General features: G+C 49.7%; 1 protein-coding gene across 2 annotated transcripts; it reads left to right on the top strand.

Moving 5' to 3' along the window:
- Nucleotides 1–40: 40 nt before the first annotated feature.
- On the top strand, nucleotides 41–25,772 carry KLHL18 (kelch like family member 18). 2 transcript variants are annotated; one of them, XM_065667001.1, is made up of 10 exons: nucleotides 41–230; nucleotides 13,156–13,286; nucleotides 13,472–13,612; nucleotides 15,324–15,522; nucleotides 17,632–17,792; nucleotides 18,087–18,223; nucleotides 19,374–19,611; nucleotides 21,359–21,463; nucleotides 21,762–21,873; nucleotides 23,955–25,772. In XM_065667001.1, the coding sequence occupies exons 1-10, from the start codon at nucleotides 78–80 to the stop codon at nucleotides 24,339–24,341; spliced, it is 1,764 nt and encodes a 587-aa protein (XP_065523073.1). In that variant the 5' UTR covers nucleotides 41–77; the 3' UTR covers nucleotides 24,342–25,772. The 2 variants fall into 2 exon arrangements, with proteins under 2 accessions (XP_065523073.1, XP_065523074.1); XM_065667002.1 differs by having other exon boundaries at nucleotides 19,389–19,611.
- The last annotated feature ends 34 nt before the right edge of the window (nucleotides 25,773–25,806 follow it).

A 25,806-nucleotide genomic window follows, 5' to 3' on the forward strand; every position in this document is an offset into this window, starting at 1 on the left:
GGCGCTACGGCGGCCGGGCGTGGACAAGGCGCGGGGGAGGCGAAGCGAGGCGGGGAGTGGTGGCAGTGGTTGGGAAGATGCTGGAGACGGCGGCAGCGGCGGCGGGGGCTGAGCCGGAGCTGGACCCCGAGGACCTGGTGCACTTCTCGGTGGGCGATCTGCCCAGCCGCGGTTATGGCGTGATGGGCGAGATCCGGCGGCAGGGCAAGCTCTGCGACGTGACCCTCAAGGTGCGGCCCAGCCCGGGGGCGCTGGGGGGTCCCAGGTCCCCGAGGGGTGCTTGGAGGGACCCTTTGCTGAGGAGAAGGAGGGAGCTGGGGTCCTTTCGGGTGCTTTGATGGGGGAGGAAAGGGGGGAGCTGAGGGCCCCCCAGCCGCTCTTGGGGGGTATCAGGGGGTGTCTGGTCTCCCCAGCCCCAGGGGGGAGCTCTTTGAGGGCCCCTCGGTGAGGGGTGTGCTGAGCAGCTCCAGCCCAGGGTGGGCGCAGGGGTGTGCTGGTGACAGCCGGTCCCCGGCGCTGCTCCTCACCCTGGGTGCAGGGTGGGAGATGGAGCTTCTGTCTCCCTTGGGACCATCGTGGGGTTTTCCAGCAGCCGGGCAGAGTGATTCAATGAAGGGGTTTTCTGGGGAGGAAACAGGGCACCCCAGCACCTCTGCCACGTTTTGATGCTGGGGCTGGTGCTGAGGGAGGTCCGAGGATGGGTTGGTGCAGGTTCGTGGACAAGCCTCTCCTCCAAACCTTGGGAGAAGAGTCGTTTTCCTCGGGAAACCTTTATCTTTATAGAGCACCCACTTTGCTGCATCAGAGAAATTATATATAACAGGTAAATCCTCAGGGTTGTGTTTCTGGCTCTGCTGGGGGGGCTGAAAGGGCTCTGAGAGTGGCCGGTGCCGGGCCAGAGATGCTGGAGTCCTCAGTCCAGGAGGAGTTTGTTGTGCGGTGGGTGTGCCTGTAGCTCCGTGGATTGGTTGAGTCATTCCAGAATTAACTCTGAAGTTTAATTAAATGTGAAGGTGTTTCCCAGCCTACTCATGCTGAAACATCTCACCTACGTCCTGCTGCTGAAGAAGGAGCTGGCAAGGGTTGTGCCTGTCGTGGGGGATGCGGGATTTGGGTGAATCCCTGGGCTATGTGAGGATGCTTCATCTCCATAGATCAGCAATAGCCCCCTGGCTGAAATGCTTATTGTGAAAAGCATGCCTGTATGCTGGTCCTCCTTGGCAGGGGTCATACCATTTAAGATGTGGTATTTCACAGAATCATGGAATGGTTTGGATTGGAAGGGACCTTAAAGCTCATCCAGTTCCAACCCCCTGCCACGGGCAGGGACACCTTCCACTAGACCAGGCTGCTCCAAGCCCCATCCAGCCTGGCCTTGAACACTGCCAGGGATGGGGCAGCCGCAGCTTCTCTGGGCACCCTGTGCCAGGGCCTCCCCACTCTCACAGGGAAGAACTTCTGCCTCAGATCCCATCTCAATCTCCCTGACCATTGTTCACAAAACGCTTCTGAAAAGGTTTCCATTTCTGTAGATTTTCCATAGCCAAGTGCTTTTTAAATCCTACTCATCTCCCTTTGTGTATCTCCTGGGGCAGAGTGGGAAAAGTTTTGAAGTTCTGAGAGCAGCAGGACCTATCCAGTGCAGTGGTCAGACCGAATATGCTGATGGCGCTGGGCCACTTCATGGGTGAGGGTGCTCTGTTGGCCCTGCTTTCTTTTTGTCTTTTTATTACATTCTGTTCCAGAGCCTGTTGCTATCTGGGGAGGGCACAGAGCATTTCATCCCTACAAAGGCTTAAAATGTATTAAGAATGATGTCTCTGTTGTTCTTTAAATGAGTCTTAACTTTCTCCACCACTTGCTTAATTCTTTATTATACTGAAGAGAGACCCTGGCAATGACTGGTATGTTTGGCAGAGGGCTGACAGCATGTTTCCCTGTTGGTTCCAACAGTCCTGCTTTCCTTTGTACACATGCAGCCTCAGGATTGACTGTTTGGTTCCTTGTGTGTATTGAGTCACCCTATCAAAGTATCTCACTTCTTCGCCACTTACTGCCTCTTGACATCAGATTTCTCCATCCCATGGCAATAGAATTAGTGCAGCCTGATGAATCTGAGCCAAGCCTTCCCTTCTTGTTCAGTACATGGTGTCTCCTCTAGCTGCTGACTGGTTAAGAAGTAATTTTTCTTAGCTGGACTTTGGAGGTGGCTTTGAACTGGTGAACCACCTCGAATGCAGCTGACGCAAAGCGTGCTCATCCCTGACTTGTGTTGGTGAAGCTGTAAACCCAGCACGATGCAGAAGGCCCCTGCTACATGAGCACAGGGATGTCTTTCCAATGCTTCTTGCCCAAAATGAAGGTAGGAAAAGCACCGAGAAGCATTTAAAGACCACACCTGAAGGAAACCGTGGTGGGTCCTGGTGCGTCTCGCACCACTGAAGTGAGTTTGTTGCCCTCTTTTCTTTTTCTAATCCTATTACTTTTAAGGCTTAGTGTGCCTAAAAGTGCTAGGATTGCTAGTTACAGCAGAATGCCTTCTGGTGTGACTTCAGGTCACATCAGGAAAAAAGCTACTAAGCACCACTTTGGGCCAGAAGCTGGATTCCCTCTGATGTAATCAGCGGCTGAAATGGGAGCAAGCAGCTTTGTTGCAGCACAGTTCAGGTTTTTAGCAGCCTCCGTACCAATATCACCGTGGGGTCAGTGGCTGTAAATGATTCTCCCGGCCCACAGAAATGTATAAACAGGCCACAAATTGCTATGAAGTGTTGTTACTCTTGTTTGTCTCAATTAGTTCCCTCATGAGGCCAGGCAAGAATTCATTCAGTAAATATGAGGGGTGGAATTTGTTCCCCTTCCTCAGAAACCATCTTCCTGCAGTTCATGCTGCTCTGCAGGAGACGGTGCTGCCTCAGCAGCCTACGGCAGCTGGGTTTAGATGCGATTAAAAGCAAGAAGTGCTGACTTGACTGGCTCCCTTGGAGGTCCGATTATCCGAACTCAGCTTAGGGAAATCCGTTGCTGCTTCTCATGACTGCCCGTGTGAAAATGAATATCTCACAGGGCAGTAAGCAAGATGTGCCATCTTTCCAGCGGCTTAGGATGTGTCCATCGAGAGCCAAAGCTTCTTCGTGCATGGATGTTTGAGCCTAGAGATTTTAAAAGTCCTTTTCTGTTCCTGTCTCTTAAATATCTATGGGTCAGAGCTTTTGAAGACATTCCATCGCAGGCATCTGTCCTTTCATTGGCCCTCTGAAATGTTTAGTTAAATGCTAATTTGAGGATGGTTTGATAGAAACACATGTGGATAAACTGGAGGCAGGAGGGAAGCAAGGAGGCACACCTTATTCTGTGGTTAGTTCATTTTTCCTTGGTGAGAGTAGGATTTTTGCTTACTAAAGCCAAATTTCTGCTACTGCTTTCTTCTTTAAGGATCGCTAGATTGTGTGTTGGTGAGGTCTTGTCTGGTAAAAGAAGGACATGTAGGGAGGGATAGGACAAGGGGGAATGGCTTTAAACTGACAGAAGGGAGGTTGAGATGGGATCTGAGGCAGAAGTTCTTCCCTGTGAGGGTGGTGAGGCCCTGGCACAGGTTGCCCAGAGAAGCTGTGGCTGCCCCATCCCTGGCAGTGTTCAAGGCCAGGTTGGACACAGGGGCTTGGAGCAGCCTGGTCTCATGGAAGGTGTCCCAGCATCCATGGCAAGGGATTGGAACTGGATGAGCTTTAAGGCCCTTTCCAACCCAAACCATTCCATAATTCTATTAAATCAGGACATCCCACAAAACCAGCACAGAAGCAGCCATTCTCCATGCAGCTTTCCATACCCTACAGCTGGGGCCAAACTGGGGTTTCCAGTGATGGACTGAAGTTTCAGTTATCCGCATCTCTCGGGCTTGAAATAGGCCGTGAGGGGCAAAGTCTGTATCCATGCTAGCAATGGGTTCGAATTTAATCTGCTCTAGTGAGATCTCTGGGTGTCACCTACTATGGGCCAGATGTTATTGCAGTTATTGACAGGTGAACTTAATGAGGTTTGATTCCTGTATCCACTGGGTTTACCCCAGAAGCTGGATATAAAGCATTTTCTCTCAGGCTGTCTTCATATGAGGAGACTTTTGGGTTGTTTTCTGGCTCTCATGCTCCTCTCCTGTCACCGCTCTGCTCTTCCCCAGAGCTCTTTCTTCCCAAGAGCATTCCACCCTTAGCATTGCTTTCTGCCGAAACCTAGGAGCCTTTACTGATTTCTGCTATCCCCACTGCTGTGGATTTTACTGTATTGACAGAAATTAATTAGCTTATTGTTAAGCTCACTGGAAGGGAAAAGCTCTGCATTAAAAGTTTGGACCCTCCTTGCTTTGCTTTCCTATACACAGTAGCGCAGCAGAACCTTTCCTGCTTATTTTACAGTGGATTTGCAGTCATTTTTTCTGTGTGTGTGTTCTCAAAGTGGTTTAGAGCTCACAAATAAATGCTGCAAAAGGGCAAAGAGTTTCAGTTCCATGATGAGCACAGGTATTGGGGGTGTTATTCCCTGGAGATCCTCGTCTGCTTTTTAATTGCGGAAAAGCAGCCACTTGGCATTTGTCTTCCTGAGCATTGTATTTGGAAGACAAATATCCTCTGAAGATGAAAGCTGCTTGGGCAGCTTTGTTTTCTGGAGCTTGCGTGGCTGCTTTAGGCCAAGGTACAAGTGCTCTCTAGGGACATACCAGCAGCTTGCTGGAAGCCTGTGGACTGCACCACTCCATAAGCCAGGGAAGCAATACTTATCCTGTTTCTTCATTGACAAATTTAGGGAGAGCAAATGTCTTTATAGCTCCTGCATGCTCCTGTCAGAGCCAGAGAACTGGGTGCCAGGCTGGCACCTTCAGTCTTGGCTAAACCTGTGTCCAGCAAGAGAAGGTTTGTGCCTTTCTGACTCCTCAAAGAGTGAAATTAACATGAGCTCCTCTTGTTGCTGCTCTTCATTTTGGTTTGGATCGCTTGAATGCCGTATTTCCATTACTAACTCCAAGAGTCATTAGAAAAGTGTCTTCAAAAATAATACAACCCTGGCAAGTTAAAATATTCCCAGGCTACAGAGAGGTTATAGTATTTATTTCACATACAATCCAAATCAGACTGACAGGCCATAGTGCTGTTGGCTTTTCTCCCCTTCTAATCACAGTTTTTCCCAGAGCAGGCTGTTCATTTGAAACTCTCCAAACTCCAGCAAATGCACCCAAGAGAACTGCCGCTGCCAAGCAGACGCAGAGGTGGAGGAGCCTCCCTTTGTCCCGCAGTGGTAGATAAGTGGAATTCCAGGCAGCTTAGGCTGCGTGAGTAATTTCAGCAGGGTCCTTAAAAACCCTGTGTCTGGCTGCTCTGCAGACGTTTGAGCCTGTTTGTAAGAGATTCTTGAGGAAAATGAGCTTGGTAGGAGAGAATATCTCTGAGGAGGAAAGAGAGCATTTTGCTTATTTGAGGAGCCAGTAGATTTAAAAATCCAAATAATCTGTTATGCGCACTTATTTAAATCTCACACTAAATTTAAGTTGTACAGCAGTAACAAACTACTTTGGATTATGACTGGGCTTGTTTTCTCACCTGAGGTATCACCTAGCATCAGTGCTTCTCCCCTTATGTAAAAGTTGAGTATTTTTAGTGCTTTGCAAAGATGTTAAACCTGATGCGTTAACACAAACCGCACATTACTGCATGAAGCTTTTTCCTCTGTTTCTCTGAGCATGGAAGAAAGGCTTTAGTGTCTGATTTCTAAACCCACTTGCACGGGTTTTGTTTGCTTTCCTTAAAACAGGAGTTGTCCTGCTGTTGCAGGGTGTTTAACCTGGTGTCTGGCAGGTACTTATTGCCCAGTTAGGAGCTGGAGGCTGTGGGATGAGTTAAGAGCAGAGGCTGGGTGTTCTTCGTGTTGCCATAGGGGTTGTTAGAATATAGGAAAGGTTTGGGGTCACTGTTGTGAAGAGGTTGGGGGAACGTGGCAGGGAGCCTATGGCTGCAGGGGCCCTCCACTGTTGAGTTAACCTCAGCTTCGGTTTTGCTAGTCCCTCAGGAGCAGGAAGACAGGCAGGGCCGGAGGTGATCCCCTCAGGATGCTTCCTTTCCCCAGTCCCTGTGGGAAATAGAGTCTAGACCAGAGGATGTCTGGCTTAATGGCATCAATCTCTTGGTTTTGCATGAGCCGAGTTCGATCTAAACTCTTTCACGTTTCGTCCAGCTGCTCTTGGGGTGGGTGCAGTGGAAGGGTATTTATTTCAGTGCCTGAATTTTGATACAAGATCTCTTGAATTTTACTGTTCCATTATCTTCTTCCTAACAACACTTTGCTACAATGACTTGGGCGCTACCTTAATTTCTGCTGTGTCCTCTCTTTGACTGAATGCCAGTGTCACGTCAGGAATGATGGGGGTGTTTTGAGAAGATCTTTGCAGCAGAAAACTCAAGAGATTTCTTAGCTATGCAGGGTAATGATGCCATGAAGACAATAGATGCCTTTATTCCACCTACACCATTTTTCTCTGGAGAAAGATTCATTGTACCCTGGAAGTTGTTAGCATTTTGTGGATGTGGGAGTGTAAGGGAGAGTGTGCCTCTTGTTACTGGTTAGGGAACATGTTGAAAGGGAATTCTGTGGTATTTGTGGTCAACAAGGGTGCTTTGCTAGCAGTGGTTTTGTTCTTGTTTCTGGTAAACAGTATCTTTTGCCTGGAGAGGCACCTAAAATTACATATTGTAGATGCCTTTCATTTTATGATGCAAAATAGCACATCATAAAATCATAACAGGTGGACTTGATGATCTTAAAGGTTTTTTCCAATCTAGTTGATTCTGTGATTCTATCTTAGAACCCTAGAATTGTTTGAGTTGGAAGGGACCCTTAAAATCATTCAGTTCCAATCCCCCTGCCCCAGGCAGGGACACCTTCCACTAGACCAGGTTGCTCCAAGCCCTGTCCAACCTGTCATCCTTGCATAAAGGTGGAAATCTTCTGAAAGGCAGTGTTTTGCTCAGGCTATGAAAGGGATGACAGTCCTGCCCAAAGGACTTGCCTTTAAGCCTCTTTCCAGTGAGCTTGTTGATGTGAAGTTCCTGGGGTATTTCTTTTATTAGTGCTTATATAAATAGCTAATTCTGGCTTAGTGATGTGGATATTGTTAAGTTTGTGGTGATTTCATTTGCGCCTGGAGACAGTCCTGAACTCCAGGCTCAAAAAGCAAAAACCAAATCTTTCCAGTGAAAGAAGGCTGGAGCATCTCTGCTGTGGAGACAGGCTGAGAGAGCTGGACTTGTTCAGCCTGGAGAAGAGAAGGCTCCAGGGACATCTTAGAGCAGCCTAAAGGGGCCAACAAGAAAGCTGGAGAGGGGCTTTTGACAAGGGCAGGTTGCAACAGGGCAAGGGGGAATGGATTTAAACTGACAGAGGGGAGACTGCGATGGGATCTGAGGCAGAAGTTCTTCCCTGTGAGGGTGGTGAGGCCCTGGCACAGGGTGCCCAGAGAAGCTGTGGCTGCCCCATCCCTGGCAGTGCTCAAGGCCAGGTTGGACACAGGGGCTTGGAGCAACCTGGTCTAGTGGAAGGTGTCCCTGCCCGTGGCAGGGGGTTGGAACTGGATGAGCTTTAAGCCCCCCCCAACCTAAGCCAGTCTAGGGTTTTATGAAATACACTGATCTTTGTTTAACTCGACAGGAGCAACTGGTACGGTAACATAGCAGTTACTGCTTTGAAACAATCTATTCCTGCAAACAAGAGCTTCCGCCTTCAGCTGAAAGCTGAAATCTGCAACCAAGGTTCTGTTTTACACACGCATCCCATGATGACACAGAGTGCTGGAGATAGGGAGTGCTTCGTGAAACAGAAGACACAATGATGAATTTAGGTCACAAGGGCTGTGTGCTTATCCTCAGAAGTATTTTTCATATTCTGCAGGAAAAACAGGTATTGTCCTTCCACCTGCAGCAAGAAATGTAGTTGTTCCTTTGGGACTTGCTATTAAGTGCTACTGGTATGAACATAATAATAGCTTCTAGACCAGAAATCTCAATTTATAAATGTCCCTGAGGCCCCTGTATCATTACACAAGCAAGTTTAAAAAAGCAAAAGGAAACGCAGGTTTTATCTTGTCCAGTACCAGGAAATACTTTCCATTCAGTTGGTGGCAGTCGCAGTGTGGATCAGCTCTTTTCTGATGCAACTCTGTGGATCTTGCTGCTGACAGGGGCCAGTCCCAGTCCCGTCCCCCCCCCCTTTCTCCTGCTCTGATGGCAGAAAATGATTCCCCTTTTTGCACAGCTTATTTCAGTTTTATTTCCCTGAACAGCAGGGTCAGGCGAGCACCAGCACAAGCAAAGCAGTTGTGAACAATGAGGCTTCATCTGTGTTGTCCAGCTGCATTGCACATGTTGACGGGGACCAAGCTGGGGCAGGACGTTGAGCCTTATAGGTAACCAGAGCTGGTTCAGACCCTGCCTTGCCTGTGCAGGGTCATCCCCAGTGCAGTTAATCTGTTAAATGGGGTGTTCCCCAGGGTGAAACCTTTTCCTTGATGAAGGGTGAGAACCCCACTGGGGAAACAATCCTGTCCTGTTGAGCTGCTGAGCAGCTTGGAGCTGGAAGGGTGGTGCTGCTGCCCAGACAGAAAGTATTTCATCCCTGTGATGATACAGCTCTCATTAACGTGTCGGGAATCTCGCTGAATGACTATAAATTATTGGTTTTGCAATAACAAGGTGTATTAACAAGGATAATGGGGCCATTTGGTGGAACTGGATGATCTTTAAAGTCCCTTCCAACCCAAGCCGTTTTGTGATTCTGTGCTTAATATATCCCACCATGGGAAGCACTGATTGACCTTGAGTTTGGTGGAAAGGGAAGCAGGAGCAGTGCTGGTGAGATGTTCAGGGAGTGGGAAATCCCAGGGCACAGCAGACTGGGGAAATCCCAGCACATGGTATAGATGGCTATCTGACACACAGATCTGTTTTTGAGGAGCCATGCTCCTTGTGATGCAGCCCAGGACACAGTTGGTTTTCTGGGCTGCAAGCACACACTGCATAATGAGACAACTAAGAGAGACCCATGATACCCATGTCTTTAGCTTTGCTGGTGTTTACCTTCCATTGAGAAGCTGGGCCAGGAAAGCTGCTGTGAGCATGGCTGCTGGAGTGGATGAGGCTGGTGGAGTGGCTTCATCCACTGGTAAGAACAGGCCAAGAAGTGCCGGAGCTTGTCGAGCAGGTCTGGCCTTTCTGAGCCCCAGGGCTGGAGCTTGGACAGGCTGAGCAGCGAGTTACTCATTGTGGTCAACCAGGTTGTGGCTGGTCACACACAAACTTTTCCCCAGCAAGAGGTCCCAAACAAAGAGCTTCAGCACCCAGGTCTCCTTATTTACCTATCTGCATCCTGTGCCTCTTGAGCTTCTCTCAATGAGCAGCACCTTAGTCAGGCACTCACATGGAGAGACAAACAGAAGCGAAGTTGTTCATGTGCACGTGTGCTTGACTTGGCAGTTAGCTGCGTGCAGTAAGGAAATGAAAACCCCACCACTGTGAACACAAGGAGGTTTTGTCAGCTTTCAGGGGTGCACGGGTTCTTGAATCGCTTCCTTCCTCTTGTGGGCTTTTCTCATTAAACTCGGTGTATTTAGAAGTGTTTTTGAACCTCGTGGCAGAGAGGCCAGGCCAGAGTTTGCACTCACTTACAAGACGCTGCGTAAAGCCAGGGTGGGGAGCCCTGCTCTGCAAACATTCATTACTTAAACAGGGCTGGGGCTTATGGCCTTGAGCCCCATCCCCTCTTTGACCGTGGGCTCCTTTGCAAGTATTAGCAGTCCTGACTCTGTGCTGGAGCTTCCCTGTCCTGCTGCATGCACACAAGGAATCTACCGATGATTTTGTATGTTGAGGGAGCATGGGCTGTGCCTGTACCAGGGTAAAACTCTTGCTGCTGTAGCAGTGGTAGAGCTGCTGTCTTAATTCACATGCTTGTACTTCCCAGCTCACTGCTATAAATATCTATCCTCGTGCTTTCATTACCTTATTCTTTTCTGCTTCTTCATTCTCTCTCATGGAATATCATCTTAGCCTTCATCTGCCAAGCAAGCACTCTTATTCCTGCCTCTGTCCCTATCATAGTCTGGTTTCTGCTGGGCTCAGGAGGGCAGGGGCTGGAGGTAAAGCATGAGAGAAATTAATGACTGAGTTAGCAGAGAAGAGAACAGAGCAGCAGCATATTTGCTGGTATTTGTGGCACAGCACTTGAGTCATTGAGCTGATGGGATGTTTTACATGTAGTTTTGGGTTATTAGAAGGCGTTGATGCTGCTTTTTACCCATCCTGAGCTTGCTTTCCTGAGCTGATAATCACAGACTGGTTTGGGTTGGAAGGGACCTTAAAACCCATTCAGTTCCAACCCCCTGCCATGGGCAGAGACACCTTCCATTAGACCAGGTTGCTCCAAGCCCCATCCAACCTGGCCTTGAACACTGCCAGGGATGGGGCAGCCACAGCTTCTCTGGGCACCCTGTGCCAGTGTCCCAAGTCACCGTACAAGTGTATATGTGAGGATTCTTTCCCATGAGCTGCAACAACCCGTGCCATTTCACTTGCTGCTTTTGCCCTGGGCATTGAGAACTGCAAAATCCAGGACAGTGGGATTAGTGCAGGGTAATCCACGCACAGCGGACAACATGGATTCAAGCACACCTGAGTTCATCAGGACTGACACAAGGCTCTCCAAAAGTGGACCTGCCACTACCAGGCTGGAGCAGGTCTTGGAAGCAGTTTGACTGGATGTTTGGAGCACTATTTAAAACTGGGAAGCTCTGGCAGAACAGACTTGCCCCTGCACCCCAGGCATGCAGTGCCACAGGCTGACCACATTCCAAATGTTTGCAAGTCCTGGCCATCGTGCAGGCAGGCACGCACAGTGAGCAGCTGGGTGGTCAGGCTGGTTTTAAAGAAATATCTTCTAACAGCATTTGTGGTACTTGAATATGCTTTTGTTTAAGAAAAAAAATATCCTGCTTGCTTACGCATCTTGTGTAGTGCCCAATTCCTCTCTTTTTTTCTTTTCATGTGTCAGGAATTCTGCTTTCTGAACTCCTAGCAAGTTGTATTTAGAGGGTGTGAGAGCTCTGGGCCTAGAGGGAGAGGCAAGGCACTGTTGGGAACAGTGAAAACCTGAATGCAAGCAACATTTTTGTTAATAAGCTGCCTAGACATGTAAGGGTGATGAAGCTCTTTGTAGAGAAGTAAGGAGGAGAAGAGAAGGGCTTCTTGGATGACCTGATGAGTAAAGGACTTTCTCTTCCAGCTTGTCCCAGCAAAACAAAGCTGAAATGATAAAATCTTGCTGAAGTGGGGGAAAAAGGGCAGTTCTGCACAAGCTGGGATGGGTAGAGACTGGTATGAATCAGGTTAGCCTGGAAATTAGGGGAGGAAAAAGCTCAGAACCATCAGAGAGAAGTAAGTTCAGAAGAGGAGAAAGTATCATATAGCATCTGCAGGAATCATAGAATAGTCAGGTTTGGAAAGGACCTTAAGATCATCTAGTTCCAACCCCCCTGCCATGGGCAGGGACATCTCACATTAGACCATGTTGTGCAAGGCTGTTTCCAACCTGACCTTGAACACCCCTGGGGATGGAGCCTTTACCATTTGTTTGGGCAACCCATTCCAGTGCCTCACCACCCTCACAGGAAAGAACTTCTTCCTTATATCTAACCTGAACTTCCCTGTTTTGGTTTGAACCCCTTGTCCTATCACTACAGTCCCTGACAAAGAGTCCCTCTCCAGCATCCCTGTAGGCTCCCTTCAGATACTGGAAGGCTGCTATGAGGTCTCCACGCAGCCTTCTCTTCTCCAGGCTGAACAGCCCCCATGTTCTCCACCTGCCTTTATGTAGGAGGTGGGAGGAGTGAGAAGTGGAATTGGAGGTGCAAGAAGGCCCTTCCAAGCCTCACTCTGTATGGGTTAGGAAGGATTTAAACGAATGCAGGTATAGCAGAGCCGGTGAAAGTGAACCTGTGGAGATTGAAAGATGAGCCCGTATGAGCTTCTAGGTTATAGTGAAGGTGACTGGCTGTGAGCATAAGCTGGGGGTACAAGAAGAAAAGTGCATGGGATTTAACCTGTAAGTCAGTTATCGGCTCAGAGGAAGAGCTAAGGAAGAGGAAATGGGCAGCTGCATCACCCAGCTTTTAGTTCTGCAGAGTAATCACAATGTGGGATTTGCGCTGAGCCTGCGCGGCTGTGCTCAGCTTGTCCTGGGATCAGATGGGTGATGTGGGATCAGATGGATGATGTGGGATCTGTGATTGCCAGCTGGTAGGAGAAGGTGTTACCTGAAGCAGGGCTCGGGGAGTATTTTGTAGAAGCATAGAATGGTTTGGTTTGAAAGGGACTTTAAAGATCGTTTAGATCAAACTCCCTGCTGAACAAGCCCAGCTCTCTCAGCCTGTCTCCGTAGCAGAGGTGCTCCAGCCCTCAGAGCATCTTTGTGGCATCCTCTGGACTTGCTCCAACTCATGGAGCTCCACAGCTCCATGTCCTTCATGTGCTGGGACTGCAGGTGGGGTCTCACCAGAGCAGAGCAGAGGTGGAGAATCCCCTCCCTCGACCTGCTGGTCACGCCGGTGGTGATGCAGCCCAGGACACGGCTGGTTTCTGGGCTGGAAGTGCACACTGCTGGGTCATGGGGAGTGTCTCATGGACCAACACCCCCAAGTTCTTCTCCTCAGGGCTGCTCTCAATCCAGTCTCTTCCAGCCTGTGCTGTGCTTGGGATTTCCTGCTTCCCCCACTGCTTGGCACAGATCTGGGTTTGAAATCCGTGTGTGCAGTTGAATACTGAGTTGATTTGTGTAAACATGTGGTTCTGGGGACCTGGCCGTGCTTTGTTAGCAATCTGAAGATGACCCACTCTGTCTTTGCCTAGCTGACCACTTGTGGCTGCCTATACGGTTGGAAAAGTGGTTTTAAAAGTTGGAATTGAAAAGACAGTCTGCAGTCCTGTTTGCAAATGGAAATTGCTCAGTTTTCAGCCCTTAGTTACCGCCGGGCTGGCAGAGCTCTGCTACACTAAGTTATCTGGACCATGTGGTTGGGAGTCAATGGTGCTGATCTTCCCTCCTTCCCCTTTTCCGTCTTTTTAGGTAGGGGACCATAAATTCAGTGCTCACCGGATCGTGCTAGCGGCTTCCATCCCGTACTTCCACGCCATGTTCACCAATGACATGATGGAGTGCAAGCAGGATGAGATTGTCATGCAGGGGATGGATCCAAGGTAATGTCCCAATGCACACGAGTCAGGATCTCCAGAAGCATCAGGAGTGCTCTGTGGGCCTCAGTGTTGTGTGTGCAAGGCTTGAAAGCCTTGTGTGAATGGTGCTAGAAAAGGTTTTTCTGTTAGTAGGGTCCTGTGCTGACTTGAATTCAATGCATTTTCTGCCCTTTCTCCCCCTTTTTTAGTGCACTTGAGGCTCTTATCAATTTTGCCTACAACGGTCACCTGGCCATAGATCAGCAGAACGTGCAGTCTCTGCTGATGGGGGCGAGTTTCCTTCAGCTGCAAAACATCAAAGATGCTTGTTGCACTTTCCTCAGAGAGAGGTAAGGGGTTGTCCTTTGGCTGTGTTTGCTGCTCCCCAACAGCAGCAAGGTTTTAGTCATCTGTGTCTGGCTTGGGAAGAAGCAGGATGTCTCCTGCCAGTGTGATAAGGAGCTCTGCATCTCCCAAGACTCATCATTCTCATTCCCTATAACTTACCTGGCTTATGAGATGCTGCAGCTGGGACACAATATAGGGCCTTGGCCAGCCACAGGAAATAATACCTAAAGCAAAAGCAAGTGAGTATTTCCCTGTAAGAGTTAACTAGCTGGTTACCCATCACAGTGCTGCGTGACTGCCTCTACTGCTAATGAACCCACCCTCGCAGTAATTACCCTCTCGGCAGTTGCATGTGTAAGAGGGGAGGAACAAAGGGACCCAGCCAAGGAGCTGGACAGGAAGCTGTGGCAGAACCTTAAATTGGTCCCAGGTTTTTTTCAGTTCCCTTGCTGGTGTTTGGCTGCCAGACTGTTCCAGCAGCAGGAACTGGAAGACGAAAAGCTGGACTACTCTTTGGAAACGTACCACACGCGTTTTCAGATCGTGCCAGGGAGTCTTACGTGTTTAGTTTCCTCAGCCTGATTTCTCTGCAGCTGTTCAGCATATTCCGTAGTGTGATATTAAACATACCTACCAACTAAATGGAACATCTCAGCCACTTATTTTTCTTCACTTCTAAATAGAGGTATCCTAAAACCACAGGATAGGGAGAAAACATGTTTTTCCTCCGTGTTTAAGATGTCTCAATTTTCTGTCCCCCTGTGCATCCTGAATTTCTGCAGTTGGTTTAAAATTAAGTTACATAAGACTACAGAGTACTCATTTTTCCTGCAGAAAAAACATTTTATATGAGATCCTGGATATGACAGTATCAGAGTCCTGACTAGCTTTAGGTAGTTCTATCTATATGTAGATTAAACAAGGGACTTTGTTTTCTCACATTTAGCCGCCGCAGTTCTCCCAACTCTACCAGGAGAAACCAGGTGTCCCACGTTAAGTCCTGAATTTGCGTGTGTAGCTGTCACTTTGGTTAATAACAAGAAAATTAGTGGACTCTTGACCGTCCTGAAGAGCTGGAATGTGCACACTCAGCTCTCATTCTAGAAGGGAATTAAGACATGGGATGTTTTTAGGCACTTATGCACAGACGAGTCCACAGTGCTGTAACCAACCCCTGTGTGAGCCCTGAAGGTCACAGAATGCTAGACTGATTCGAGTTAGTAGGGACCTTAAAACTCATCTAGTTCCAGCCCCTTGCCACAGGCAGGGACAGCTTCCACTAGACCAGGTTGCTGAAAGCCAGAGGAAATGACTTCACTACAGAGCATCATCTGTTACAGCTTCATGCTTAGAAAAGATATAAGATTACTCTTTTTCACAGAAAACTTACTGTGAGGGTGGTGAGGCCCTGGCACAGGTTGCCCAGAGAAGCTGTGGCTGCCCCATCCCTGGCAGTGCTCAAGGCCAGGTTGGATGGGGCTTGCAGCAACCTGGTCTAGTGGAAGGTGTCCCTGCCCATGGCAGGAGGTTGGAACTGGATGAGCCTTGAGGTCCTCTCCATCAGTGAGCTGGAGCTTGCCACTGCTGAAGAGTACACAGCTGTGGCTTTCACTGCATCGTGTACACTCTGCTTGCATTGCTTCACTGAACCTCTTTGTAATTCCTTTTGTCTTTCCCTTAAACTGATGTTTAACCTCCTCCCCGCTTTCCCAGGCTTCACCCTAAGAATTGTCTGGGAGTGCGGCAGTTTGCAGAGACAATGATGTGTGCGGTGCTCTACGATGCTGCCAACAGCTTCATTCATCAGCACTTTGTGGAGGTATCCATGTCTGAAGAGTTCCTGGCACTGCCTTTTGAAGATGTCCTGGAGCTTGTTTCTAGGGATGAGCTCAATGTGAAGTCTGAAGAGCAGGTGTGTACCTGGTGTGGGTCTCAGCTGAGGCTGATTTTAACTTGAGACTTTCTGGTTGCTTGGAAGTGGAATGGGACATGACCCTTTTCCAGGTCTGAATGAAGCTGAGATGTCCTGGCACACCAGGGGCACTAACAGGTGCTTGATAGAGCCAGGATCACTCCCTTAAGCCCTACCTCTTGTCTGTGCTGCCAGCGTCACCTTGCTCTGAGAACTGCCTGGTAAAGTTTCCCTGGTTTTGGACCATAAATTTACAAAACATTGGTTTAAGGTGTTTTAATTCTTCATCAGTGACAAAGGTGGAACCTGTTGGGTTCTGAGGACCTTCAGCTGTGTCCCTTACTGTCAGTAAGTTGCTGGTCCTGGGGATAGAGCCCAAGAGTGTAGGCAACAGCAGGGAGCCCTTAGAGCTGATGTTCAAGTCCAAAGGAGTGCTTTTGAGGTGTAATGAATTTGCTGTGAGTGCTGCAGCATTTCGTAACAAATATTGCACTGGATTTGCCATCAGGAGCCTCCTCTAGACTGGTTTGTTCCTAGAAAAAATAAAAACCCAAACAGGAAGCTGGGCTGAACAGCTTTAGGGTGTTTCAGCAGCCTTGAGAATCCATCAGTGGTGGGCTGAGAGCTTGCAGGAAGAAACAGCCTGTCATCGAGCCAGGAAATCTATCCTGCTTTTTCCAAGGAGGTTACTAGGGAGGTGACAAATGAAAAGCAGACCTACAGCTATCTCCATGTAGGGTAAGAGAGCGCTTCGTTAATCAGGCTGTCTGAAATAGGGAGGGAAGGGAACCTGCTTCACATTCCAGCCACATTGCTCTATCGTACCACAGACTGATCCCTTGCTGTATTTCCCAAGTGAATTCTTAGTGGAGCAGGTAGGAGTCCAAAGAATCTGCCCTGGTGATGCTTCCTTGTGCCCCATATGCCAGCCCCCCTCTTCAGAAATGGCAGTATTTTACTGCAGTGCAGATTATCTGCTGGGGGCACTGTGCTCAGTAGGAGCTCTACCTGAGTAGATGGTGACAGGAGTTGGATGTGGTCACCTGAATGTAAGAGCAGGAGTGTAGAAGGACAACCCAGCTCAGGCTTCAACTGTGAGAGTCCTGTGAGCCAAGGAGTATGTGTCTCCAATTAAAGCAGTCAGCAGGCTCCTTTGTAGTCTGGAGTCATCCAAAACAGGGCAGTGAGTGGTGCTTGGAAGAGGTTTGCACCTCCAGCAGCGCCATTCTCTTTCCTTCCCTGGTTTGCTGATTTTTGACACTAAATAAATAAGGTTTTGCATTCTGCCTTACCTCCTCTACTAGAATTCTCTTCCCAGGTTCCTCATCTCCCTGAAAACATTTGTACTAAACATCCCATCCCATGGGACAATAGATCAGTATTATTGCAGGCTAAGTTGGAGGCAGAGAAAGCAATGCCAAGGCCAAGCCACCCAAGTGTCATGCAACAGGAGAGTCCTGTTGAATCCTGTGACTGTAGAATCACAGAAAGGTTTGGGATGAAGGGAGCTTAAAGCCCATCCAGCTCCAACCCCTGCCACGGGCAGGGACACCTTTCACTAGACCAGGTTGCTCCAAGCCCCTGTGTCCAACCTGGCCTTGAACACTGCCAGGGATGGGGCAGCCACAGCTTCTCTGGGCAGCCTGTGCCAGGGCCTCACCACCCTCACAGGGAAGAACTTCTGCCTCAGGTCTCCCCTCTGTCAGTTTAAAGCCATTCCCCCTTGTCCTGTCCCTACCTGCCCTTGTCAAAAGCCCCTCTCCAGCTTTCTTGTTGGCCCCTTTAGGCACTGGAAGCTGCTCTGAGGTCCCCCTGGAGCCTTCTCCAGGCTGAACGTGCCCAACTCTCTCAGCCTGTCTCTGTAGCGGAGGTGCTTCAGCCCTCGGAGCATCTTCATAGCCTCCTCTGTACTCATTCCAACAGCTTCACATCCTTCTGGCACTGTATAGAGCATCACTGTTCTGTACCGAAACCACATCACCTGCAATCAAGCGAAGATCATTGTCAATACGTGATTTCTTTTCCATAAGACAACTGGCAGCAGTAGGAACATGCAGAAACAAAAATAAATCCCAAAACTCCAACTTCCCATGCCTCTTTTTCCGGCAGGTGTTTGAAGCTGCATTAGCGTGGATACGGTATGACCGAGACCAGAGAGAGTCGTTCTTACCTGAGCTCCTGTCCAAAATCCGCCTCCCCCTTTGTCGACCTCAGTTTCTCACTGACCGCGTGCAACAAGATGACCTGGTTCGCTGCTGCCACAAATGCAGGTGAGGCTTGGATGTGCGGTTAGAAAACCACCACAGGGGTGGTGGCTGTTGGTGTGATAGAGGTGCAGGACGTTATTTAGAAGTCTCACTTTCTGTGGACACAGGTCCTCGCCAGACAGATAACAGCACAAATCCAAAGCACCCTCCCCAGTTTTAACCTGGCAGTAGGGCCACGTTGCCTTCTAGAAGCACTGGCCATGGTGGCGGAAAGTCAGTTGCTTAAGTCTGCATCTGACTTGAGACAGATTTCTTCGTGTCAGCTGAGCTCTTTCATTATTTGGCTTTGATTTTCAGGGATCTGGTTGATGAGGCAAAAGATTATCACCTCATGCCAGAGCGCCGGCCACACCTCCCGGCATTCAAGACCCGTCCTCGGTGCTGTACGTCGATTGCAGGACTGATATATGCTGTCGGAGGACTGAACTCAGCAGGTACCTTGCATATCTGCTCCCCACCGTGGAGAGAGCAGGCTAGTTTGCTGGGTGGGACAATAGGATCGTAGACTTCTCTTGTGAAGCCTTGAGCAGTTTGTCCCCCCATGCAGCACTTCGACCCTTCCACTGAAAAGCTCAGGGTGGCTGTGCCCCTATTTTAACATCTTCCAGCTAAAAATTCTGTTTAAGTCAAGTTTATTTAGGACAGTATTCTTAAAGAATCAGTATTTTGAGGGTGGTGACCTTGCCTATAGTAACAAGAACTTGGAGTGTCTGAGTGGTAGTATTGGGGTGTGGGATGGTCATAGAATCACAGAATTGTTTGGCTTGAAAGGGACCTTAAAGATTATCCAGTTCCAACCCCCTGACACGTGCAACCAGGTCTAGTGCAACCACTAGACCAGGTTGCTCCAAGCCCCATCCAACCTTGAACACTATCAGGGATGGGGCAGCCACAGCTTCTCTGGGCACCCTGTGCCAGGGCCTCACCACCCTCACAGGGAAGAGCTTCTGCCTCAGATCCCATCTCAATCTCCCCTCTGTCAGTTTAGAGCCATTCCCCCTTGTCCTGTCCCTCCAGCCCTTGTCAAAAAAACTCCTCTCCAGCTTTCTTGTTGACTCCTTTAGGCACTGAAAGCTGCTCTGAGGTCTCCCTGGAGCCTTCTCCAGGCTGAACAAGCCCAGCTGTCTCAGCCTGTCTCCATAGCAGAGGTGCTCCAGACCTCAGAGCATGTTCGTGCCACTGCAGGTCTCTGCTGCCACTCTGAGGTTATAATAGGTCCCACTTCCACAGCCTAGATCTTGTCAAGTGTTACGGCACAGAGCATGGGCGAGCTTTGAACCACTCTGCGATCATTTTGCATTGCAGAGTGCACTTTATGTAAATTTTTCAGAGGTGAATAGAGATGTTGCTGGAATATGCCCCTGACTTGACTTTGATGTGGGAGCAGGGAGGCTGAAATACAGTGTGTAATAGCTCAGAGTAGGACATACGTTTCCCAGGCATTTCCCCAGAGAAGAGCAAATTCCTGGTGTCAGCCACGTCTTTGGGGTCAGAGCAGCAATCGCTTATCCTTCATTCACCTCTGCCACAGGCAAGCATGCTAGAACAGTGCTTTAGCAGATCTCCCCCTTTTAATTTGAGTAGCAAATTTTTATGCAGGTGACTCGCTGAATGTGGTGGAAGTCTTTGATCCCATTGCCAACCGCTGGGAGAAGTGCCAGCCAATGACAACAGCCCGGAGCCGAGTTGGGGTAGCAGTGGTGAATGGACTCCTCTATGCCATCGGCGGCTACGACGGTCAGCTGAGGCTGAGCACTGTGGAGGTTTACAACCCGGAGATGGATTCCTGGTCCAAAGTGGAAAGCATGAACAGCAAGCGAAGGTACGTGCAGCTTGCTCGGTGGGCAGGGAGCCTTTGAAGGTTGGGGAGGGGGGTTGAAATGAGGTTGTAGGAAGGCTGGAGGTGTTGGGTGGTGTGGGGAAGGAGCAAAAGGAAAACGGAGGAGTGGAGCAGCATGGAAGCATACAGGATTTGCTTGGCCACCTTTGAGGCACTCATGCTGATTCTGGGAACTGCTTGCTGGTAAGAGAGGAAAACTTTCAGCAGCCCAACAATATTATTTCAGTGTATCACAGCACTGATTTACCAGGAAAGCTGTTAAGCCCTCGGTAAGTAAAAAGCAGCTGAGCACTGTGGGCTGTAAGCTACAGAGATCTTGGGCTTGGTGGCATCCGGGAGTGAAATCAAGAGTGATGAGATTCTGCTGGTGAAGCGTGTAAGGGTTTGAAGTCCCAAAGGATGCGGTCAGAGCCTCATTTCTTCACATTGTGATACTAGATGGTAGGTGAAGCACTGGCGAGCACCATGTAGAAAACTCCTGTGCTGCTCAGAGTCAGATAAACTTGGTTTACCGTCTCTGGCCAGTGCTGGCATTTTCCTTCCCTACTAGAAATCATAAGAAAATTACAGCTGGGAAGAAGAGGAGGGAGAAGTCTTCTTCCTCATCCAGGGAGAAGACTTTACTGCTAAGCAGAAGGTGTTTGTGCTTGCTGGACAGAGCTGCATGGTTCCCAACTGCTGTGTGGTTTGGGAGCTTATCCTGCCTCATTTTGAAAACCCACCTATTTAAGTTGTGTGGTCATCCTGTCGTCCCCACCACTTTCATGTTTAAACATCTCCCAGGGTTTCTGCTGCGGTTTTCTTAGCACTCACGCCTGGTCACTGAGAGCTGTTAAGTTGTTCACTTTTCTGCAAGCTTTGCAGCACTTCTTTACCATAAGGGTTTGTCTGTCTTCTTGTTTTGTGGTCCGAGATGTTGATCGCTTGGGAAGAGCACACTGCAAGCGGTTGAGTACATGAAACCCTGGGCACAAGGCTCTGATTTGTAGCAGAACAGCTCAGTTTTTCCATAGGAAGGAGGTTCCCAGGACCTTTTCCCACAGTGAGAGGCAGTTGCTCTTCCACGATTGGGTTGTTCTGCCTTGCAGTGAAGTATAACAAGCATCAGGCACTCTTCGTGCAGATGAAGATGTTGGTTATTGTACAAACTGCTCGACTCCAGCTGTAGTGCTGTGGTTTTATCACTAAGGATTGTGTTGCCAAGCTTCTACAGGAAGTTTTGATGACTACATTTCCAAGGTGGGCTTCTAGTTTGAAGTGTCCCATTTGCCTCTAAAAGCCAAATACGTGATTTACAAGGTGTAATGACAGGGTTGGGCACCTTGATTTAAAGAGCTTCACATTTGAGAGCACATCTGAAGCTGTGCAGCGATGTCCCTCATTAATGTCACCTCCAACCAGCAGCAGTGGGGAGGTTCTTCATGGGAAGCTGTAATTGCTGGGATTCTGACCCAGGATGTGGATCAGAATTTCTCTCTGTGTTTTGGTTTAGTTCTTTTTGTTGGGAATATGGGGTGTTCATATGCCACAGGCGTTTTTCATGACCTGTGAGGCTTGGAGTTCAGGTGGGATTGAGCAGTTGAGCAGCTTGGGGGTGAAGCAAGGAAGAAGGTGGAGGAGGTTTGGTGGGGTGAAGGAGGTGAGGGCAGGCAGTGGGCAAGGCAGGCTGTGCCGATTTAGTGTGTTATAGACTGGGGGGCCATCTCACAGTGTCCGCCCTTCATTGCAGTGCTATGGGAACAGTGGTGCTGGATGGTCAGATCTACGTATGTGGCGGATACGATGGAAACTCATCTCTCAACTCCGTGGAGTCCTATTCTCCAGAAACAAACAAGTAAGAGCTCTTTGTGCCCTACAGCTTATCCATCTGTTTGCTGCTCAGGTAGTGCTGTGGCACTACTGGGGGTCCGGGCTAGAAAAGGAGTACAGTGAACAATGCGGAAAAGCCTTGACAGCAGAGCAGCACCCCTCCTTGCAAGAGTTTACCTGGATGCAAGCGTACAAAACCTTGGTTTAAATAGGTGGTGAATGGAGAGTTGCTAGAACCCAGCCCTAGAAAATCCAGTGGAGCTTAAATGATCCATGTGCCGTGCCTGCAGGAGTCTTGCTAATCTCTCCTCTCTCCTGGCAAGGTGGACAGTAGTGACCCCCATGAGCTCCAACCGCAGCGCCGCTGGAGTCACTGTCTTTGAGGGCCGGATCTACGTGTCGGGAGGGCACGATGGCCTGCAGATCTTCAACAGTGTAAGTCTGCGGGGTGCTGCGGCTTCCTGCGAGCCTTGGGCAGAGATTCATCTCCAGCAGGTAGCCGGAAGGTCAGGCTGGAGCTGGGACACCTCTGTGCCCTTTCCCTGTGCACCTTAAGTGCTGTGGGTGTTTGCAGCACTAAATTCTGCCATTTCCCAGGCCCTTCTTGCTCAGGAGGAAGTGAGATAGTCAGGAACCTGCTGGGAACTGGACTGCAAGTGCTGCTTTTATTCCCCAAAGCATCAAAAGGATTGACCTAATGCATTTTATTGTCTCCCTGCTTCCTTCACTTTTTAAATAATTTTATCATTGCATCTCTGTACCTTAGAGCTTTGAAGCATCCCAGATGTCAGGCTTCTACCTCTGTTTTCTTGCCTGTTTGATGGCTTCGGTTTCAGAAACAGGTTATTATTGATAGGGCTGGAGCACCTCTGCTATGGAGATAGGCTGAGAGAGCTGGGCTTGTTCAGCCTGGAGAAGAGAAGGCTCCAGGGGGACCTCAGAGCAGCTTCCAGTGCCTAAAGGAGGCAACAAGAAAGCTGGAGAGGGGCTTTTGACAAGGACAGGTAGGGACAGGACAAGGGGGAATGGATTTAAACTGGCAGAGGGGAGACTGAGATGGGATCTGAGGCAGAAGTTCTTCCCTGTGAGGGAGGTGAGGCCCTGGCACAGGGTGCCCAGAGAAGCTGTGGCTGCCCCATCCCTGGCAGTGTTCAAGGCCAGGTTGGACACAGGGGCTTGGAGCAACCTGGTCTGGTGGAAGGTGTCCCTGCACATGGCAGGGGGTTGGAACTGGATGAGCTTTGAGGTCCCTTCCAACCCAAAGCATTCTGTGATTCTTCATTTCTGAAACAAGCCTCACAGCAGGGGAGCTGGAGGTATGAGGTTAGCTTGTCCTCTTCACCTGCTCTGTGGTTCTGTTTCTTAAAAAAAAAACAACAAAACCAAACCGAAAAACCCAAACCCGAACCTGCTGCAGATCAGAAAAGACTCGTTCATGTGCTGAGGAGTGAGAATGTAGGAGCTGTATCCAGCTGGGTCTGTCACTAATGCACTGCCCTTGAACATTTGTAATAAGGGGTTTGCTGGGAGCAGCAGTAATTATGTCTGCCTTGCTCAGCACATTGGGGCAGGCTCTCGCCTGCAGCCTGAAGTACCCCAGAGCCAAGAAGTACAAATCTTGTCTGAGCACGTTCCTGAACATAAGTTTGGGGCAGTGCTGGAGCCCTTACAGAAGGGATCCATCTAACGGCCTCTCTACAAACGCAAGGGATGCAGAATGGTGTGCTTTCCCCCCTGAGGTCCCAGATAACCATTCCACAAACGTACAGAGAGGAGGTGCTGGCCTTTTCTGAAAGTGCAGATTTCACTGCACTGTCAAAAGGAAAGAGGCCCTACCCTTTGCCACAGGGTTCAGGACATAGGCTTAAACTGCATAGCGAGTGGTGGTCATCCAACATGAGAAACTGGAAAATTTGAACTGTTATAGCTTAAATCTGCTGCCTGGGGCAGAGAGAGGGCCTCCCTTAAGGTTAGGGGACAATTAGGGAGTTCAGCACAGCTTCAACATGCCCCTCTTAGGGTCTGACAGAGCTTTGGCTCGTTCTGCCTTGGGCAGCAACACGGTGTGTGCACGAGGAAACCGAATACACTGATATTGAGACACAGTCCTATGGCAGTTGAACTTTTAATTGAAGGGTGTCCAATCCTTTTGGTGCTGGGGCTCAGATCCCTGTTTAAAACAGCACTCAGAAGCTGGTGAAAGGGGAGAGAGGTAGAGGGAGAACCTTCAAAGCTGCATTGGCTGTAGTTTCTGTGATGCATCAGGTGGGGAGAACTGTCTGTGCCCCCAGAACTCGCTAGTGAGTTCCTGGGCTGAGGGCAAGGGGGGGCAGGTGGGATCCAGGATGCTGGAAAAGCTTAATAACAATATGGAATCTGAGTATATGGCACCAAGGAGTAAACTTACGTTCTCTATCAGTTTCCAGTTGTGTGATGCAGCACAGGCTGTGCGCTCACACTGTGCAGTGGGTCCCGAGCCGGGGTCCCCTCACACCGTATGCTCTCTGTGACTGCAGGTGGAGTACTACAACCACCACACGGGCACCTGGCACCCGGTCGCCAGCATGCTCAACAAGCGCTGCCGCCACGGAGCAGCCTCGCTGGGCAGCAAGATGTTCGTCTGCGGGGGCTACGACGGCTCGGGCTTCCTCAGCATCGCCGAAGTCTACAGCTCCATGGCGGACCAGTGGTACCTGATCGTCCCCATGAACACCCGGAGGAGCCGCGTCTCCCTCGTGGCAAACTGTGGCCGTCTCTACGCGGTGGGGGGGTACGACGGACAGTCCAACCTCAGCTCGGTAGAAATGTATGACCCGGAGACAAACCGCTGGACGTTCATGGCACCGATGGTGTGCCACGAGGGAGGGGTTGGGGTGGGCTGCATACCCCTCCTCACCATCTGAGAAGAAAGGTTTTAGTTTGGGCCGTCTTCCTAGCGACAACACAGAGAGGGGTTCCGAGAGCGTTTCATGATGTGATACCCGCAGCGGTGCGTTTCCAGGTGCTCAAGTGTCACTCACAAACATACATGCACATAAAAACCACTTGACAAACCAATCCCCGCCCTTGGCTTTTTGGGCTGAGGCTCCTCAAAGATCAAACATGTTGGAATACATCTGCATTCTCGTGTGAGCAAGGACCTGCCTGCCTCCCTCCATGCCCGTTAGCCTGCGCTCGGAGCTGTGGCCAAGCCAATCTTTCCTCTCGCCATTGGTTTTCCACATCGCCCTGCGGTCCGCTTTTGGCTGCACCTTTGGGAAGGGCTGGCGGAGCAGGGGCAGGCTTAATTGCGACATAAAAACTGCCACTTGAATGACTTTGGAAATACATCTGGCTTATTGAGACAGAAAAAACCCACCGGCAGCGCTTCCCAGACCGCATCCAGGCTCTGCCTTTTCTAAGGTGCTTCTTACACAAGACATCGCTGGCTTCCCGGAGCAGAGCTGTGCTTTCTTCAGCTCGGTGGGGAAAACTTCTCCACAAGAGCCACATGATGGAGAAACTAGGATGAGGACAAGCAGTCGGTTAAACCATTGCATGGTTTTAGCAAGCTTTGGACGAGGAGGCTGAATGTAAACGACACTAAGCAACAGTCATAGGGTTTCAAAATAGGAAACAGGCTAAGGTGTTATTTAACTTACAGGATGGCTTTATAAATATTGGATATTGTCAATGTTTCAGAGGCATTTGGAGCAGAGCATGGCCAGTATCTTTCAGGAAGGGCAAGAAAAGTAAGCATTGAATGCGTCAGCTCTGGAAGCCCACAGTGGGTTTTGTGCCAGGACCAAGACGTGAGGCCGAGCGCTGCCAGGGCCGAAGCAGCAGCATGCAGGCAGCACAGCAGCTCCCTCCCTGCAAAGTCCTTGCCTGCATCAGCTCTTCAGCACGTCTCTTGCATGACTGTGAACCGCCATCCCTCCGGGGCTCTCCTCATGCCCTTGTCCTCCCATGCCACCCTTCAGCAAAGCCATACCTCTTCCACTGCCATGGGCAGGCAGGGACAGGCAGCTGCCACCCCTGCCTGCTTGGGCAGGAGGAACTTGACACTAATCCCACGGGCAGCAGCAAAGGGATGAGGCTTTCACCCCTTGTGCTGCTCAATCCCAGTGTGGTGGGGGGCTCGGAACCTGTCCCCTGCCCAGCTCCAAGCAGGAAGGAGCTGGATGTTCACCCCAGTCCCCAAATCCAGTCCCCCATCTTGTTCCTACCTGACTCCCAGCATCACTCGGGATTTGAACTTTGGGTGTATATGTGGATGTCTATATATTCAGGTACTATGTATATTTTAGGTATATATAATGAACGTATCTGGCTATAAATGTGGTTTGTCAGTATGTATCTATTTCTTCCATGTATGTCAGCTGCTGG

Source organism: Lathamus discolor, chromosome 2 (genome assembly GCF_037157495.1).
Source record: "Lathamus discolor isolate bLatDis1 chromosome 2, bLatDis1.hap1, whole genome shotgun sequence".
NCBI classification, from domain to species: Eukaryota; Metazoa; Chordata; class Aves; order Psittaciformes; family Psittacidae; genus Lathamus; species Lathamus discolor.

Coding starts and splice junctions, on each gene's coding strand:
- KLHL18 (XM_065667001.1), top strand. CDS start 78: ATGCTGGAGACGGCGGCAGCGGCGGCGGGGGCTGAGCCGGAGCTGGAC. Junction 231..13,155: donor TCTGCGACGTGACCCTCAAG/GTGCGGCCCAGC, acceptor CCGTCTTTTTAG/GTAGGGGACCATAAATTCAG. Junction 15,523..17,631: donor ATGTGAAGTCTGAAGAGCAG/GTGTGTACCTGG, acceptor TTTTTCCGGCAG/GTGTTTGAAGCTGCATTAGC.